Source organism: Colobus angolensis, unplaced genomic scaffold (assembly GCF_000951035.1).
Source record: "Colobus angolensis palliatus isolate OR3802 unplaced genomic scaffold, Cang.pa_1.0 Scaffold268, whole genome shotgun sequence".
NCBI classification, from domain to species: domain Eukaryota; kingdom Metazoa; phylum Chordata; class Mammalia; order Primates; family Cercopithecidae; genus Colobus; species Colobus angolensis.
Genome location: NW_012115910.1, coordinates 6437485 through 6455864, shown reverse-complemented (window position 1 = coordinate 6455864; position 18380 = coordinate 6437485). Strand labels below are relative to the sequence as shown.

The following is an 18380-nucleotide window of genomic DNA, read 5'->3' as shown; positions in this document are numbered from 1 at the left end:
TTCTGCCTCAGCCTCCTGAGTAGCTGGGATTACAGGCATGTGCCACCGCTCCCAGCTAATTTTTGTATTTTTAGAAGAGATGGGGTTTCACCATCTTGGCCAGGCTGGTCTCGAACTCCTGACCTTGTGATCCACCTGCCTCGGCCTCCCAAAGTGCTGGGATTGCAGGTATGAGCTACCGTGCCTGACTGATTTCCTCATGTTTTATCAAATATGCTGTGGCTCTCTCCAAACCTACAAAAAAGTTCCATGGTTAGTTCTTCTGAGGATGAAAACGATTTGGAAGAGACACCATTAGAAAAGCCTCAAAGGGGAACAGGAATTGAGCTAACTCTAAAGAACAAACAGGGATTTTCAGGGCCTGAGCTCCCATGGATAACAACACTATGACCCAAAACATGTCATCAGGAGTGAATGTGGCTTTATACAGAATAGGTGGAGGGCAGATTTGTTTCTTGTCGCTGAGGTAATAAATTATCACACAGTTGGTGACTTAAGAAAACATGAGTTTATTCTCACACGGTTCTGGAGGCTGGAAGTCTGAAGTCAGTGTCACTGGAGTGAAATTAAGGTGTCTGAAGACTCTTGAGGACAATCTGTCCTTTTCCTCCTCCAGCTTCTCTTGCTTCTGGTCTTCCTTGGCCTCTGGTGACATTACACATACCTCTATCTCCATTGTCACAGTGCCTCCTCCCCTTCTTTCCCTGTCTAGTTCTCCTCTGTCTCCCTCTCAACAGTGGCACAGATTGTAACCAGCAAAAGGGCCTGGCTGCTCACTGCTTGTAGAAAGAGGCCAAAATAACAACAAGCTGATTAAAAGTAAGCAAGACTTGATTATCTCTGCCAGCAATGGGAAGAGCAGAAATTACAGCAATTCTGCTGTAATCTGTGGAGGGAACACAGGGTTTTTTAAAGAAAGGGTTTGGAATGCGGAAGAGGCAGGGGTGGTAGGTTGGGGATTGGGGAGAGGGGGAGCTAGGAGGTCCCAAGAGGGATTACTTACTCCAATGACTCATCTTGAATTATTGTTTCATTTGATGAAGAGGCTGACTCCATCGTGGATCCTGCCAGGTTACAAACTAATCACAGTCAATCTTATAGTCAGTCTTCAGCTGGGAATGAGTTCCAGCCTTGAAGTAATCTTTTGTTGGGGACAGATTTTCAGAGGTGTCTAGTCCCCCGAAACTTTTAAGGAATTATATGACCGGATAAGTGAGCACCGCATGTGCTTAACAAGCATCTAGATAAATAAATGTGCATAAGGCATGGGGACATGAAGTGGGAAAGGAAAGAGAAAGAAAACATTTCGAGGCTGTAAAGTTTATCTCAGAGCTACATCTTGAAACTGGGGAGGGGAAAGAGGAAGAGGGAAAGGATAAAACATTTTAAAATGAGGTTTGAGGCTAAACTGCTAAGCAGCTCAGTTACAAGGTGACTGCATGAGGGCGAACTGTCACAATCCAGGATAATCTTCTGGACTCAAGATCTGTAACTTAATAACATCATCAAGATACTAAGTAGCACTTAAAGAGTCCAGAGATGGGGGCCTGATATTTTGGTGGGGGGCGGGGAGGTCAATATTCAGCTTAATACAGAGGGTGTATTTGGGGACACCTACACAGATAATGGTTACAATGAGACCGAGGACATTTTCTAGTAGACCTGAATTCTTGATAAGAATTGGAATTATTTTTAGCAAGAAAATCATCTAACTGAAAACACCATTTTGAAGGGTGTATCTTGATAGGTATGGGGGTGGTAAAGTGAGTTGGAGAGAGGAAAGCTAGAGGTAGGGAAACTTCAACGGTTGTTATGTTCATCAAGTTTGGCTGATTTATTTATTTATTTTAATTGAGAAGCAGAAGTTATCTATATTTGTGGTTACATCATACCATATATGATGATATTATATCTATTATATATAAAATGATATGATATATACATATATCATGATTTTTATATATTTATATATAAAATATATATATAAACACACACACACACACACACACACACACACACACACACACACATATATATAAAATCTCTCTCTCATACACGCACATGCACCCATTATGGAATGGCTAAATCCAGCTATTTAATATATGCATTACCTCATGTACATATTGCAGGGGCACAGGAAAACTTGCCCTTCATCCTCTGTAGTTTTGCTAAAAATTCAACTCATAAAAGGCAGATTAATTGGAGAAAAGGCATATGAATTCTTTTAAAATGCACAGGGGGAGAATTGCAGAATTTTTATCTATCCCGCAATGAAGTTCAGACGTTTATGTATCATCTCAAGTTTACAGAAAGTATAGGGCCTTGGGTCCTGGCAAATCAGATCATGGAGGGAGAAGACGAATTCTGTACTGGGACAATAAAAGATTACAATAAAGAATAAATCGATCTGGGAACAGACATTATCTGTTTAGGTTTGGTTACATTCTTGGTCTTACAGGGAGGAGAAGAAATAAAACATTCTCCTTGGTGGGTCTAGATCTCAGGTAGGTAAAGAATTTCAACTTCATCCTGTGCTTTGGGAGAGATGGTGGATAGGAGGGAGGTCAGAGATATCTTGAAACTTCTTCAGCTCAGCATGTGAAAACACCATATTTTGGGGTATTGTTTCCTGACCCCAACATTACTATTTGTGTGCGTGTGTTTGTGTGTGTTGAGGATACTAAAAATCTACTTTTTTTTTTTTTTTTTTTTTTTTTTTTTTGAGACAGAGTCTCGCTCTGTCGCCCAGGCTGGAATGCAGTGGTGCAATCTTGGCTCACTGCAAGCTCCACCTCCTGGCTTCAAGCCATTCTCCTGCCTCAGTCTCCCGAGTAGCTGGGACTACAGGCACCCGCCATCACGCCTGGCTAATTTTTTTGTATTTTTAGTAGAGATGGGGTTTAACCATGTTAGCCAGGATGGTCTCGTTCTCCTGACCTTGTGATCTGCCTGCCTTGGCCTCCCAAAGTTAAAATCTACTCTTTTAGCAATTTTCTTTGTTCGTTTTTTTGAGACAGTCTCGCTCTGTGGCCCAGGCTGCAGTGCAGTGGTGCCACCTTGGCTCACTGCAACCTCTGCCTCTCAGGTTCAAGACATTCTCCTGCCTCAGCCTCCTGAGTAGCTGGGACCACAGGATCGTGCTACCACAGACTGCTAATTTTTGTATTTTTATTAGAGATGGGGTTTCATCATGTTGCCTAGGCTGGTCTCAAACTCAGGAATGTAATCCCAATGTGCTGGGATTACAGGTGTGAGCCACCTCAACTGGCTCTTTCAGCAATTTTCAAGGTACAATACATTGTTACTAATTGTAGTCATCATGTTGTACAATAGATCTCTTGTACTTTTGCCTCCTGTTTAGCTGAAATTTTGTATCCGTTGACCAACATCCTCTCTGCCAATCACCATTTTACTCTGTGTTCCTATGAGTTTGACTTTGTTAGATTCCACAAATAAGTGAGAGTTTTGCTGAATTATGATGTACAACAATTATTATTCTTTTTCATATCTTTCCTCAAGCCTTTCTTTCAAGACCCTGAAAGTAGTATCTTAAATGTATGTCACCCTTCTTACTTTGCTGTAGTTCTTTCCTGTGTATCTGAACCTAACAGCAAATCCAAGCATTTAGGTAAGCCTGTTTTCATTTTCATTTTGCAAATAAGCAGACGAGCTTCCAAAGCTGTAATGAATGTGAAACTGGCCCAAATGTATCTTAGAAGTAATATTTATGGATTTTTGAATAAACATAGAAATGGACCCTCCCTGGTCTTAAAACTTGAAACTTATGTTTGTTTCACCACCCGAGTTTCTTCCTCAAGAAACTGATCCTCAGGCAAGGGACTGAAATATATTAGATCCCTGAATTCAGAAAATGAGACTCCAGACGCCTCATGCATCATGATTGCTTCCTTACCCCTCCATCATTCCTGTTTTCCCGTTTTCCTCTCCATATAATCCCCACCAGTTTTAGATAGTTGAGGACATGGATTTGAGACTTTTTCATTCTCCTCAGCTGCAGAACTCAGTTAAAGGCTTCCTCCCTGGCAACACTCATGGTCTCAGTGATTGGCTTTCTGTGCAGCAAGACCAAACCCCTGGCATCTTGATAACAAAAGATTCAGAGACAGAGTCGTTTCCTATTTTAATATATCATCTTTTCTGAAAGTGTTTGAGAAATGGAAACAAAGCACATTAACTCCAAAGCCGTTCTGTGGCAGAGCAGAGCACATCACTGAGCAGCCTCCCGTGGCCTAGGTTTTGTGTTGTGTTGACCCCTGCCTCCTACCTTGTTATGTGATTATTCCGTGATGCAGAGCTGGTGTTGTTGGCATGCTGGTGAGTCGCTGGAGAAAAGCTGTTTCATTTCTACTTTAGACCCTTATGAAAGAGACACACGCCTTTGAGTTATCCTGCTTATCTTCCTCCCACTAGTTGTCTCTGACTCTCTTTCAGGTTCGTCAAATGCAAGATCGCCCCAGTGAAAACATTTTTTTTTTCCTTTTTAGTTTTTGTAAATCTGCCCAAACTTACATACAGAAAAGGATTTGAAGTTCTCAGATATAATTGACTGCAAAAGTCACAGTGGTATTCTGGCTTAATTCTCAAATATATGTGACTCTGAAAGAGATTTTAGAAATCAGAACATATAAAATGCTACAGATAATTTATTAAAAATTGAAAGCTAGAGAAAAGTCACCTGTAGTTTCGAGTACTGTCAGTGAACCGGTTTGTGAGTTATAAAAAAGTTTTTGTTTTTTCTTTTTGAAAACAGTTTCAGAAGTGTCCAAATAGAAGTTCCAGTGCTCCCTACCTGACCAACCACCTGGGCCACACACTGTTGAATCTCTCAGGCTTCAATGTGGAGGAGTACTTGCTGGCGCCATCTGAAAAACCAAGGTGTGTTCAAATCTCTTGCTGGGTCTTTTCTATTGTATTTGCATTACTATGGAAAACTTATTGTTTTAAATGCCAATGTTCTTCAAAACTCAAAAATCTAAGACTGACCTTGGTGCTCATAAAAATTCCAAATAGATGCCATGGACCTTAATAAGATTCCTTACTGCTGACTTTCACTCTTTTAAGTGCTGGGGGGAAATCCTATCAGTTGAGATTTGTCAATGGCAGAAGCACCAGAGCCGGAAGCAGTTTTACTGCTTTAGGGGATAAGAGTAGATAAGTTTACAGCATAATGAAAGCAAGGCCTTACTTTAGAATTATCTCTATTATGCAGCATTCAATGTGGGAACCTGGGTACAACTAGCATCTTGAAATTTCTCTTGGGCAATTTTAGAGAAACCTTTTGTATTGTGTTGAATTTCCTTGAGACTAAGGGGGTGAATCCAGATGAGGGAGATCAGCAGTGAGTGTTTCTCATTGCTTTGAATCTTAATAACATCTGCCCACTGTAATTTTCCCATGTCCCCCAAATGTATTGTATTGCTTCATGTATGAAGGCATCCCATAGGCTGACCTTATTGTCTGGGACTCCCTACTGCCCTCTACCTGCCCCGCTGGGGTTTGCCTGCCTCTCTTCTGCTGCTCCACCTCTTTTTTTTTTTTTTGAGACAGAGTCTCCCTCCGTCGCCCAGGCTGGAGTGCAGTGGCATGATCTCAGCTCACTGCAAGCTCAGCCTCCCGGGTTCATGCCATTCTCCTGCCTCAGCCTCCCGAGTAGCTGGGACTACAGGCGCCTGCCACCTTGCCTGGCTAGTTTTTCAACTTTTTTTTTTAGTAGAGACGGTATTTCACCGTGTGAGCCAGGATGGTTTCGATCTCCTGACCTCGTGATCCGCCCGTCTCGGCCTCCCAAAATGCTGGGATTACAGGCTTAAGCCACCGCGCCCTGCCGCTCCACCTCTTAATATCTTTCAACATACACTAGAATCTCTGGTTTTCTGTTCTAACTCTGATGGTTAGCTTTTTTTATTTCCCGAAATGGAGTCTCACTCTGTCACCCAGGCTGGAGTGCAGTGGCACGATCTTGACTCACTGAAAGCTCCACCTCCCAGGTTCAAACGATTCTGATGCCTCAGCCTCCAGAGTAGCTAGGTCTACAGGAGCCTGCCACCACACTTGGCTAAGTTTTTTTGTATTTTTAGTAGAGACGGGGTTTCACCATATTGCTCAGGCTGTTCTCGAACTCCTGACCTCAGGTGATCCTCCCACCTCGGGCTCCCAAAGTGCTAGGATTACAGGCGTGAGCTGATGGTTAGCTTTTTGAAGGTAGGAGCTTGTGTGCCCAGAACGTAGAATATTATCTGGCACATCAAAAATGTTCAGTCAGTATCTATTGAATGAATGAATGTATTCAATTGAGCCAGTTGGGAATGCGTACTTATTCCTTTGCCTGAATTTTTGCTGAGAGTAGAACACTATGATAGAAGACAAGACTATTCTTCAGTCTCCTTTTATCTAGTGAGTGGAAGACAAAATTTATTTATATAATAGTTAACATTATATTTTTTAAATGTTAACTATTTTTTTGAAGTTTAATAGATACAAGATAATGTGCAACTCATGGAGATATTAAAAAGAAAAAAAAAGATGTAACTCCCACCCAGGAAAAATTCACAGAGCTGCATAAAGATAAACTGGCAAATAGATGATAAAATCCCATGTGGTAATTGATAACAATGGATGGAAATGTAGGGTATTGTGGGAACTCAAAAGACCAGGAACATCTAACCCACCTGAAATTATCTGGAATGCCTTCCTGAACCAGGCAAGATTTGAGTGGAAGATTAAAGAAATAGAGTAGGGAAGACAAACCAGAAATGCCTCAAAAGATTATGATCACTATTAAGAAATTCTTTAGGCCGGGAGCAGTGGCTCAAGCCTGTAATCCCAGCCCTTTGGGAGGCCGAGATGGGCAGATCACGAGGTCAGGAGATCGAGACCATCCTGGCTAACATGGTGAAACCCCGTCTCTACTAAAAAATACAAAAAACTAGCCGGGTGAGGTGGTGGGCACCTGTAGTCCCAGCTGCTCAGGAGGCGGAGGCAGGAGAATGGTATGAACCCGGGAGGCGGAGCTTGCAGTGAGCTGAGATCTGGCCACTGCACTCCAGCCTGGGCGACAGAGTGAGACTCCGACTCAAAAAAAAAAAAAAAAGAAATTCTTTTCGTTTTTCTTTTTTTTTTTTTCTTAGAGATAGAGACTTGCTCTGTTGCCTAGACTGGAGTGCAATGGCATGATGTCCACTGTAACCTCCACCTCCTGGGTTCAAACGATTCTCTTGCCTCAGTCTCTTGAGTAGCTGGGATTACAGGTGCCTGCCACCATGCCCAGCTATTTTTTTTTTTTTTTGTATTTTTACAAAATACAGAAAAAGACAGGGTTTCACCATGTTGGCCAGGCTGGTCTCGAACTCCTTTCCTCAGGTGATCCACTTGCCTTGGCCTCCCAACATGCTGGGATTACAGGCGTGAGCCACCACTCGTAGCCCAAGAAAGTCTGAATAGTGGTTTTGTAGAGGGAATGACCATTAATTAAAATAATTGGTGATGATCAAGCCCTATCTGTTACACGGCATGTATTTCCTCACAAGACAGTTACGTGTGACAAGTACACTTTCTAATGTGGTCAGCCTTATCCAGACCTTCTCAATTATCAGTGCCTTCCATTTTGCCTGGCTTGAGAGCCAGGCAACTTCCATTAGCACAGTGCCTCTGCTTGTGTGTTCATGTCACAGATCACAGATGCTCAGCTGACTACTGTCCTAAGACTGCTGTACCTGGTGGGGTTAGTAATGAACACCCTCTGGTTAGCAGTCCTGGTGTTCTGTGGTTGAAGCACTAACACAATGTTCATTGTTAACAGGCTTGGAGGTTGGTCTTTTGGAGTACAAATCCCCAGTGAAGCTGGAGGTGCAAATGCAAACATATCAAAAACCCAAACTCTGGCAAAGGTAATCGTATTCTTTTTATTTTTTTCCTGTTTTAGAAAGTATTTAGGAAAACTCAACATTCAAATATATTTTTGAGCACAGGGTTGGGAAGGACCAGATTAAATCCCAGCATTTGTTACTAAGCATTAAGAAAAATTAAATGTAAACATTGTCTTGAAAAAAAAATGACTTGTTTTTTATTAGAAATAGAGGAAATAGGTTTTTGCTTTTTGTTAAGACAAGACTTCACCTAGTAAATATAAAGTGGAGGGAAAAATCTATTTTTAAAGTATCCATAGTTGTGATAATTGGAAATATCACTAGTTTCTTTGCTGGCCAAGGAGTTCTTCCATTCATGTAAATGCCTTATCTTCCAGAAGGCTGTATAAATAGGCCTGGAGATGACACAAAGAAAGCAGTAGTTACACAGAGCTACTCTTAGGAGTCCTGGATTTTCAAGCCCTGCCAGGACTATTCCTGTGAATTAGGAAAGGTCCCCTTGGAATTAGAGAGGCTAGGTGGGGGGATTCTTCAGATGTGAGAGAATGGGGACTGGGATAGAGGAAAGATGCCTTGATCCATTAGTAGGAATAGAGAAGTGGTGAACCCAACAGTGAGTTGTTGTTGTTTAAGGAAAAAAGTCAACACTACGTTAAAATGGGGAAAGCAGAAAGATTCAAAGCATTCAGTCTCCATGACTAGAGAAATAGTATTGTGTTTGATTGAGAGAGAAATCGGAGAAGGGTAGATTGTGGGAGGAAGTTAAGTCCACTGTGGGAGAGTGAGTGTGAGTTCTTGTTAGGACATCAGTATAGACATTTCATTCTGTAGTGTGTGGATGTTGTGTCTACTCATGAACCCATTGTGGAACTATGAGAACAAGAACAATCTCCATGAGCCCAGGAAGGCACTCTGTCTTTTCTGTAGTGGGGACTTTCATGGTTCATGTGAACCTGAAGAAGCTTATTGGGATAAAGATAAGCCCATGTTGGAGGTTTATTCAGCGAAATAAAAATTCTTACAGGTACTTCACAATGTCATCCCTGACGAGACAGTCATACTTCACAATGTAATCCCTAAACAAAATTTTAACAGTCATGCATTACAGTGTAATCCCTGGGAAAAATTTTCAGTCATAGTGTGGACGATTCAGGAATCTCTCCAACAGCTGAGGTTTGTTCAAATCTCTTTTCCTTCTCAAGGCAACACACATGCATGAAGATTTAAAGCTCAATATGAAAATATCATCATTAATAACTTGATAGAAAAATAACTTAAAATATATTTGCTGACATATTTTGGAACATATTATGTGGCCATTATGAAAATACACCTAATTAGCAGAAGGAATCTGTTCATTTCCTCTACAAATATTCCGACTTTGTAGTCTATCCCAATCTAAACCCTTCTTACATATCCATAGGAGATGGTTGTGTCTTTGCTTTGAAGTGTTTGAGGCACAGATCTCTTGTTCAGTGATGAGTGGCTGGGGATTTGTGTGTTCCCCTCACATCTGTAACTTTTTTGTCTTTGTTTAGATGAATCTTCTGTACTGACACGTTTGAGTGGTGATTGCTGAAGTTTTTAATGTTATTTACATGTCCTTTGACAGGCACAAGCATGCAGGTGAATTATACTTGACCCTTTGGAGACGGAGCTCCTCTCCAGCAAGCCAAGGAACTCAACGTTGTGGGGTGTAAAGGGCAATCTATTATTTGACATACTCGCCAGAACTGCTGGCGGCTGATAGTGCATCAAATGATTGCATTTATTTTTCTGTAATTAATGACCAGCTTTTTCTTTCAGCCTTTAGGCTACATTCACCAACACAGATGATATGAGTTTCATAGTCCTTCTGAAGGAAAACATGGAAAATTTGCATATGAATAGGCTTAATGTATGGTTCATTATCCTGTAGAATGTCTCTTGTGCGACCTTTATGAGTTCTATCATTCACATCTTGAGTGTTTAGCTTGTTTAATCAAAACACTCTTTAGAACTTACACACTTCAGTTAAACCAAACACATTTTCCCTTTTTTTTTTTTTTGCATAATTCTGTTCTCCCATAGAATTTAATGTATTTGAATATCCACTGAGTTTTTTTTTTTTTTTCTTATAGCTACTTAGTTACTTTTCTGAAGGGCTGTTATTCCTGAGATGAAAGGTCTGTTCTGGGGTGTCATAATATGTTCCTGAAAGAAGATTAATTTCCTATTTCATTTATTGGACTTTATCACTTCATGACTTATGGACTGGTAGGGAAGGAAATCCCACAGCTTATTTCCAGAACACAGCCTAGTTTTAGAAAACCATTCTTAGGAGAAAAAGAAAAAGAAAAAGAAAGAAAGAAACAAAAGCTTTTTCTTTGAACTCTTTTATGTCCTGAATGCTAACTTTAAGATCATCACAAAGTATGCATTTATTACTTAAAGAATTTACAAAACCTTTCTCAAGTAAAGGCCGGTGTATAAAGGAACGGATCAGGAGTTCCAGAACATTTTAAAATCTGTTCCTTGGAACTCTGCAAATCAATCATTTATTGCCAAAATGATGCTATATAGCAAACAACTGCAAACCGTTAGTAGCATCAAGAGTAAACATGCATTTCACTCATGAGTCTGTGGGATTGTGCTGCTGTGGGCTGTGCATAACAGATGGTGCCAGGCCCCACTAGCTGTGGGGAATTTGGGATGCTCCTTAGCCAGGCCCTGGTTCTGTGTCCTGGGAATGTTCCCCAGTTCATCATCTGCATTGGCCCTTAACTCTACTCTGCGAGGTGCTTTCCCTTCCGTTGCCCTCCATGGCTGCGTGTGAAGATACTTTAAAATATGCCTTTTGAGTAACTCTCAGCCTGCTTCCTGCCTGTGGACAGCTGGGTTCTTAGAGAGCTATTTACATTTTACTTGTATTCCAGCCTGGGGTACCTTCTTGATACAGCTTCCTATAAAGCACTCTAGGCTTTCTAGTTTTCTAACTGAGATCCACAAGCTACTCTCACGATGTTGTTGAGATATGCTGCTCTCTCTAAAATTAATTAGTGGCATTTGGGGAATGCCAGAATACTAGGGGACAACACCTTTTAGGTTCCTAAAAGCCCGTGTCCCCGAGAGAGTCTCTAAGCAGCATCATTCTTTGAAGATCTCAACAAAGTTCTTACAATCGCACCCTTGACTTGATCTTTCTTCTGAGACCATGTCTTTCAACATTCTCTCTAGAGAGCTCCATACTCAGGTCAAAATGTTTATTGGGCACCATTTCCATCTTTGAAGTTAATACAGGTGATAACATTACCCACTGTTCTCACACTGCAATATGCATCGTCCTTTTTTCAGCTATTTATAGCAGTTTGTTTTTTGTTATTTTTCTCCAGTATTCCTAAGTATTTTATCATGTATTTTCAGGCTTCTCTGATTGTCTCTTTGTCCCCCAACTTGCTGTTCTCAAAAGCAACGCCAACTATTTTCAGTTTTTGGTACAGTAACACCCCATTCGAGTGTAAATCACTATGTTGGTATTCTATTGCTACAATAATGCTCTACAACAACAATTTCAAAGCTCAGTGGCCTCCACAATGGACGTTCATTTAGCTCATGGGTCTGTGAGGTTTTGCTAATTTACAGACTTGGCTGGGCTGATCTTGGCCAGGAATGAACATGTGTGTGGTTGGCTGGCTATTGGCTTCAGCTAGGATGACAGTGGAGGTCTCAGCTCCACTGTTGCGTCTGATCCTCCAGCAGATTAGTCTGGCCATGCTCCCATGGTGATAGCAGAGGCATAAGGGAGCCTTCAGGAACATACACGTGTCTCTCAAACCTCTGCTTGTGCCACGTTCTATTGGCCATAGCAAGTCACATGGTCAAGCACAGCATCAGAATGGGAGGGCATGAAAGTCATATAGGAAAGCATGTGGATACAGGGATGGTGAAGAACTAGGGCCCTTAATTCAATCATGAACAGAAGTTTTGGCCGGGTGCAGTGGCTCACACCTGTAATCTCAGGACTTTGGGAGTCCAAGGTGGGCAGATCACCTGAGGTTGGGAGTTCGAGACCAGCCTGACCAACATGGAGAATACAAAATTAGCTGGGTGTGGTGGCGCATGCCTGTAATCCCAGCTACTCGGGAGGCTAAGGCAAGAGAATCCCTTGAACTTGGGAGGCAGAAGTTGTGGTGAGCTGAGATTGCGCCGTTGCACTCCAGCCTGGGCAACAAGAGCAAAACTCTGTCTCAAAAAACAAAAACAAAAACAAAAACAAAAAAACAAACACAAACAGAGGTCTCAGAGTCTACAAAGGGTGAAGCTAAGGAGGCTGAGCAGGCAGCCTCCTGTCTTTCTAGCTCCATTCTGTCAAAGAAGCTCTGCTTTTGTTTCTGTACTGTACTGTAGTGTCATTTTTAAGTTTTTTTTTTAATACTCTACTTTTAAAACAAAAATTAAAATAATAAAACAAAACAAAATCTAAAAAACCTTAATTCAGGGCAGGGACTATCATTGTGTCTTCTATTTTTTTCCTACATTTGAACAGTTAAGGGAATCAAGACTTGGGGGAGAAGGAGGTCACAGACAGGGCTAGTGGGAGGTTCTACTTTCCACAGGCAGTGGGCTTTTCTACCAGATTAACCTGTCCCGTAACTTCAATAGAATCCTAAGCTTCTATCATTTCCAGAAATCTGGCTAGTGCTTGTGCAGGTGTGTGTGTGTGAGGGGGCAGGGTGGCATGGGTGAGACCCCGGAGGGTGACCGTACAGAGCTGTGTGAGTAGGTGACGTGGACATACCTCTGATATATGACATAAACTCCTTCAGTTCACTTTTGACTTTTCCATCAGAGGAACTCGGAATTTACCCTACTTTGGAGAATTGTGTGTCTACGTTGCTTTAGATTATTTTTTTTGTTTTCTTTTTGGTTACAAAATCCCAATCTGTTTAGGCATAGCCTTGAACACTCACAGTTCTGTAATTAGTGGGTCTCAAGCTGCACTTCTTCCCCTTGGGGTTTAAAAAAATGATTGGCAAGGATTTCTCTGTGAACTTAAGAAGATATTTAAAAACGAGTGGTGTGAAAGATGAGGCCTGCTTTCTGAATTGCCTGAAGAGGTAGGTTATTTGAGAAAGAATTGGGGAACGTTGTCTTGTGTCGTAGGGTTTTGTTTTTGTTTTTTCTGTTTTTGGTTTTTGAACTATATGATCAATATTTTATTACTTAACTGTTTCCACGAACATAATAGCTGTCACACAAGACTGTGGTTAAAAAATAATTAGTTATAGCATGAAGGGGTGGAAAGAAAATAGATTGGAAGCCCTCAAGTTGGAAGGGATTTGAGATCTAGTCCAAAGTTTGCATAAACTACAAGAACTTGAATAGGTTCTTCCAAGCCTTAACTTGCTGTGGTGCAGTTCTAATTCTACCAAGTGGACTATCTGTCACAAAAGGCAGACTCTTCTAGAGAAATGAGCTGTTCAGTCAATTGAATAAAGACCAAGATGCATCAGTTGGAGTCATCATAGTTCTTGAAGACACTCACTTGCTTTTCAAATTAATAATATATTTTCATTTTTATTAAAATATTGATACTTTGAAATATAGATACTGATGGTTTGATTAGTGTTTTTCATGATGATTCTTTTTTTTTTTTTTGAGATGGAGTCTCGCTCTGTCGCCCAGGCTGGAGTGCAGTGGCCGGATCTCAGCTCACTGCAAGTTCCGCCTCCCGGGTTCACGCCATTCTCCTGCCTCAGCCTCCCGAGTAGCTAGGACTACAGGCACCCGCCACCTCGCCCGGCTAGTTTTTTTGTATTTTTTTAGTAGAGACGGGGTTTCACCATGTTAGCCAGGATGGTCTCGATCTCCTGACCTCGTGATCCGCCCGTCTCGGCCTCCCAAAGTGCTGGGATTACAGGCTTGAGCCACCGCGCCCGGCCTCATGATGATTCTTATTCCAGCTTTAATAACATTGTCTTTCTCTTATTTTCACCTTTCTCTTGACAGGCATGCTACTTTATTCTCCATGCTCAGTAAATGTTCTGTTCAGTTTATTTTGAGAAATAATGTTCCATGCTCAGTTATTAATTTGAAAGTAATCATTTTTTTTTTCTGATCATCTTCCACACTTTTAATTTGCAGGTCAAATTTCATTAGCTTACTAACTGAGAAAGAAAAAAAATGATAGGCTTTGCTTCCTTTTTTCTTGTGAGAATATAATTATAGAGCAACATTCACATTTGTTCTGGGGAAAATTTATCTATTTTTAGCTGTAAATTCTATGCTTGAGATAAATATAAAATTAGCATACTGGAATTGACTGCTCACTGTCAGCTATGCAGGAACATTACTTTGAATCCTGCACTCAGGTGCCTTGGAAGTTAATTGACACATATGTTCCTTATATCCCAGAATAGTTGACAAACAGACTTAAGAACTAATTTTGTGAGAGCCATTAAATTATCTTTCTTTTTTTAGGTGTGGTATAATCAGAAGGGTTTTCATTCCCTACCTTCCTACTTAAATCATCTAAACAACCTTATTTTGTGGAAGCACCTACCCCCTACTGTGGACTGGCGACAATACGGTAATGTTATTTTTCATGCATTATAATTCACTACTTTCAAAAGACAATGTTTTTAAAAGTGAAAGAAGCAGAAAAGGTTCTGAATAGAAATGTGAGGAGCAATGAGAAAGTTTCTACTTGGCAGCCAATCCATGTCTAAACACAATACAAAGTTGTAGGCTCTCTTTCCCTTTATTTGTGTGTCATTGAATGTCTTTACTTTCTTGAACCTGTAACCTCATCTGTAGGATGAGGGAAACAAAATGTGACTGGAGAGTTCTCTCCTAAAATTATTTTATTCTGTGACTTAGTATCTTACAGAAGCAAGAAAAATTTTATCTTTTAAAGACAATATTATATGGAATACGGTGATAGAGAATACAGACTGTCCCTCTTCCTTATCATTGGGAAGATGGACATCACATTTTGATTTATGCTGAGCCCTCAGTTCATCAATTATTTGTGTTGATCATTGATTCATTATCTATGCTTTCTTATTTTGGTAAATGGCACGGGTCCATTTCTGGTATCCAGAGTTAACTTATTGGTTTAAGTAAATGTTTATTTATTTCACTTGGGTGGGATAAATTATAATTTGTTAATTTAATTTGGTTTCTTTTTTAAAGAAAGGAAAGAAGAAGTATAAGCAACAGACCATGTCCACCAGAATTTATTGACAAAATATATTTGTTGAAACATTAATTCACACAGACATCAACACTAAACCATTTTTCTAATATACTCTCACTTTATTTCAATCGTACTTTATTTTTCCATATTTATTTTTCCTTCTACACCAATTTTTTAACAAAGTAAATTTAATTATTTTGTGGTACTGTAATTATTTTGGAATGATAATAGGTAATATAAAAGTTAAAAATGTACAAGACTAAGAGAAGTATAAAAATAGTATAATAGTCATACAGAGTAGGGACAGCAGAATAACATTTGTAAAATTTTTGAAATGTATCAAGAACTTCATTAGATATTTAACATCCATGGTCTTATCTAATTTTCATGTCAATTTTGTAAGATAGACAATATTTGCCTACTTTACTGATTAGAAAACTGATTTTCAGAAAACATCTGAGCAAGGTAATAATGGGGCCATGATTGGATTCTAGCTCTAGCTGATAAAAAACTCTTGCTCTTCTACGACATCAAACCGAGACGTCATTCTGCTGGGCATGAATACAGCATGGTTCACAGAGGGGAAGTCATTAACACTGGATCTTGAACAATGAGCAGAAGTTAGACTGAGGTCAGAAAGCCATTCCAGGTCTTAGCAATGCAATAACAATCATAGTGTATTCAGCTTATATGGAAGAGTCCAGTTTGACCTCATCATAAAGCTGAACATAGAGGGATAATTGTTGATCACTTCGGAAAGATTGTTTAAGATAAAATGCCGCTTGCCTTTGGTTGACATGATGAAGAGTATGGAGTTTGGTAAGTAACAGACAGGCTTCTCCAATATGTGACAATAAGAATGACATCATATAAGTAATATGTTAGGAAGAATGATCTGGAAGCCGCTGATTAAAAGAAGAAGACTGGTGGCAATTTAATGACCTATTGGAAGGATCCTGCTTATAATTTTGAGGTTAAGGCCAGGATGAATCCAGAGGAAAAAGAAATGATAAATTTCAGACAGATGGGAGAAAAGATTGAGGCACTAGGGATGGGAATAAAAAACATTTTAAGAAAGGCTAAAATATAAACCTGAGCATTTTAGAGTTCAGTACTGATGACATTATAAGAAATGTCAGGGAGCAGATATGTTTTCAAGGAAGGGGTGAGGTGATTTGTGCAGGATCAGAGATGCTAGTTGGGTTCACATATATAGATGAAAATGTGCGGTAGGATTCAGAAAACTGGAGAGAAAAGTTCACTAGAGCAGTCATAGGTAACCTAAGTTCTAACCTTAATAATAAATGATAGATAAAAGTGTTGGTAAAGTGAGATCCTGCATGGGTCAGACACAGGCTCAGAACAGAAGAGGGCTATGGGTAGAACAGAGGGAAGAGGACAAAATTTTGTATCTCTTGAGGTAAGAAGATCTTGGCACGAAGGCCAGTTGGGGGCAGAATTTCACACAGATGGGCAGGAAAAATGAAATATTTCAGGGTCATCCAGAAGAATGAGAATGCAGAGGTTTTGCTGGTGACCTCCAGAGGGCTAGTTCAATGGTGTTTCAGAAATGGAAAATTAAAGTAGAAGGAATTAAGCAGAGAGAGGTTTTTTTCAAAACGAGACTAAACAGATAAATTCTAATTTGACTTGTTGATGCATCATCATGGGAAAGGAAGGTTTGTGCAATAAATTGGGAATATACAATACATAGCCCCACAGGAGAGTGTGTTGGGAGTTATTATCAAAATATTGATAAAGAACTCCCACAAGCAGGGCTCTGAAGAAAATATTGTATTACATCCCTTGTTCCTATGGGAAATGGACAGAGCTAGAACAATGAGCTTTATAATTATAGTGAAACAAACCTTGCCCCAGTATGGAGCTTCGATAAATCCCATGAAAGCAGAAGTTGTGTTTTGCTCCCTGTTGGTCTCTGCAGTCCCACAGCACCAGGCTCAGGGGACATTCAGGCTATAACAAGTGAATGCATGGATCATTGTACTACACGGACAATATATCACACTACTCATCACAATGGTTTTTGATGAGGTTTCAGCAGATGTACACATTCTGATATTAGAGATTTCTGAACCCTGATGCAGGCCACTTGATAAGTGGCCTTTCTTAAAACCCAGGCTGGCCCTTTCTCTCTGTTGAGTAAATCTGCAGCTTTTCAGAACCCCTGATTTTGAACCTAAAACTCATTGTAAATCTGAATATTATAATGATTCAACTGGAGTCAGTTTTTAAAGTATCAAAAGGCTGGTACTGGCCTAGACCAAATAGATGTGGTTTGAGAAGTGAATCTCCAAGGTAAATCATTTCCTCCTGTATGAGTATGACTGCAGTTGGGGTGTTCTCTACTTAGTGAGGGCAAAAGATGCCAAGACTTCCTTGCATGATGAGGAGCGTTTTGCAAGTACAGCCTAGAGCCTGGGGGAAAGACATGAATTTGGGAGTACATGTAAGGGATGAAAAAAGCATGGAATATATTTTCATATCAGAGACTTTTTTCCCCTCTTTATGCTTACATTAGTAACTTAGTCACATGTCATATAATATTTTTTCAGAATCTCAAGGAAATTTAAGTCAGTTGAGGCCAAAATCCTAATCTTGATTGCATTTTGTCCTGCATATTCCATGGTAAATCAGCAAATCTTATCTCTTTTGCCCTTGAAATCCTGAATGCGCACATTTTCAGTATGTTACTACTGCTCACCTGGCCCATGGTACCATGCACTCCTACCTGGATGCTTTCACCAGCTTATTTTGTGGCTTTCTGGGGCCACCCTTTCTCCCTACCCCAAAAGTCTCATCTCTGCATAAGTGCCCACCATCACCCATGGAATGTGTCTGTCAGATTACAGCATCCCCTCTGGCTTCCTATATCTCTTAAAAGAAAGAAACAATTCCTACCTATGATCTGCAGGTCCTCCCTGGTCTGGGCCCTGCAGCCTCTCCTGCTTCATCTCAAACCACTTAATCGCAATCTTGCTGAAATTTCAACTCTAGCCACACCTGACTCTTTGCTTGCTCCTAAGTATGCCACCTGTTCTCCCATTTCACATCACAGTTACCTTTTCTGGAATTTTCTCTCCCTTATATTTACATGACTTGCTCACTCACTTTCTTTTAACTTTTCCCAGCAATGTCCAACTGGGGTGAAATACTAAAAATACAAAAACAAAACACAAATCCAATTCTATGTGCCCACCGCAGATGACCTTGTGTAACTTTTTGATGACAGTCTATGTCTGCGCATCTTCCTATTCTGGTTGCACTCTTCTGAAAGCGTTTTTTTTTTTTTTTTTTTT

At 40.3% G+C, this 18380-nt stretch overlaps 1 protein-coding gene across 1 annotated transcript in view; it reads left to right on the top strand.

Annotated features, from left to right (window-relative positions):
• ABCA13 (ATP-binding cassette, sub-family A (ABC1), member 13) overlaps positions 1-18380 on the top strand; it is a 502078-nt gene that overhangs the window by 307512 nt on the left and 176186 nt on the right. The window contains exons 46-48 of the mRNA XM_011947569.1: positions 4778-4896; positions 7820-7907; positions 14346-14454. Of these exons, the coding sequence (XP_011802959.1) occupies positions 4778-4896; positions 7820-7907; positions 14346-14454 (316 nt within the window). The remainder of the gene's footprint in view (positions 1-4777; positions 4897-7819; positions 7908-14345; positions 14455-18380) is intronic.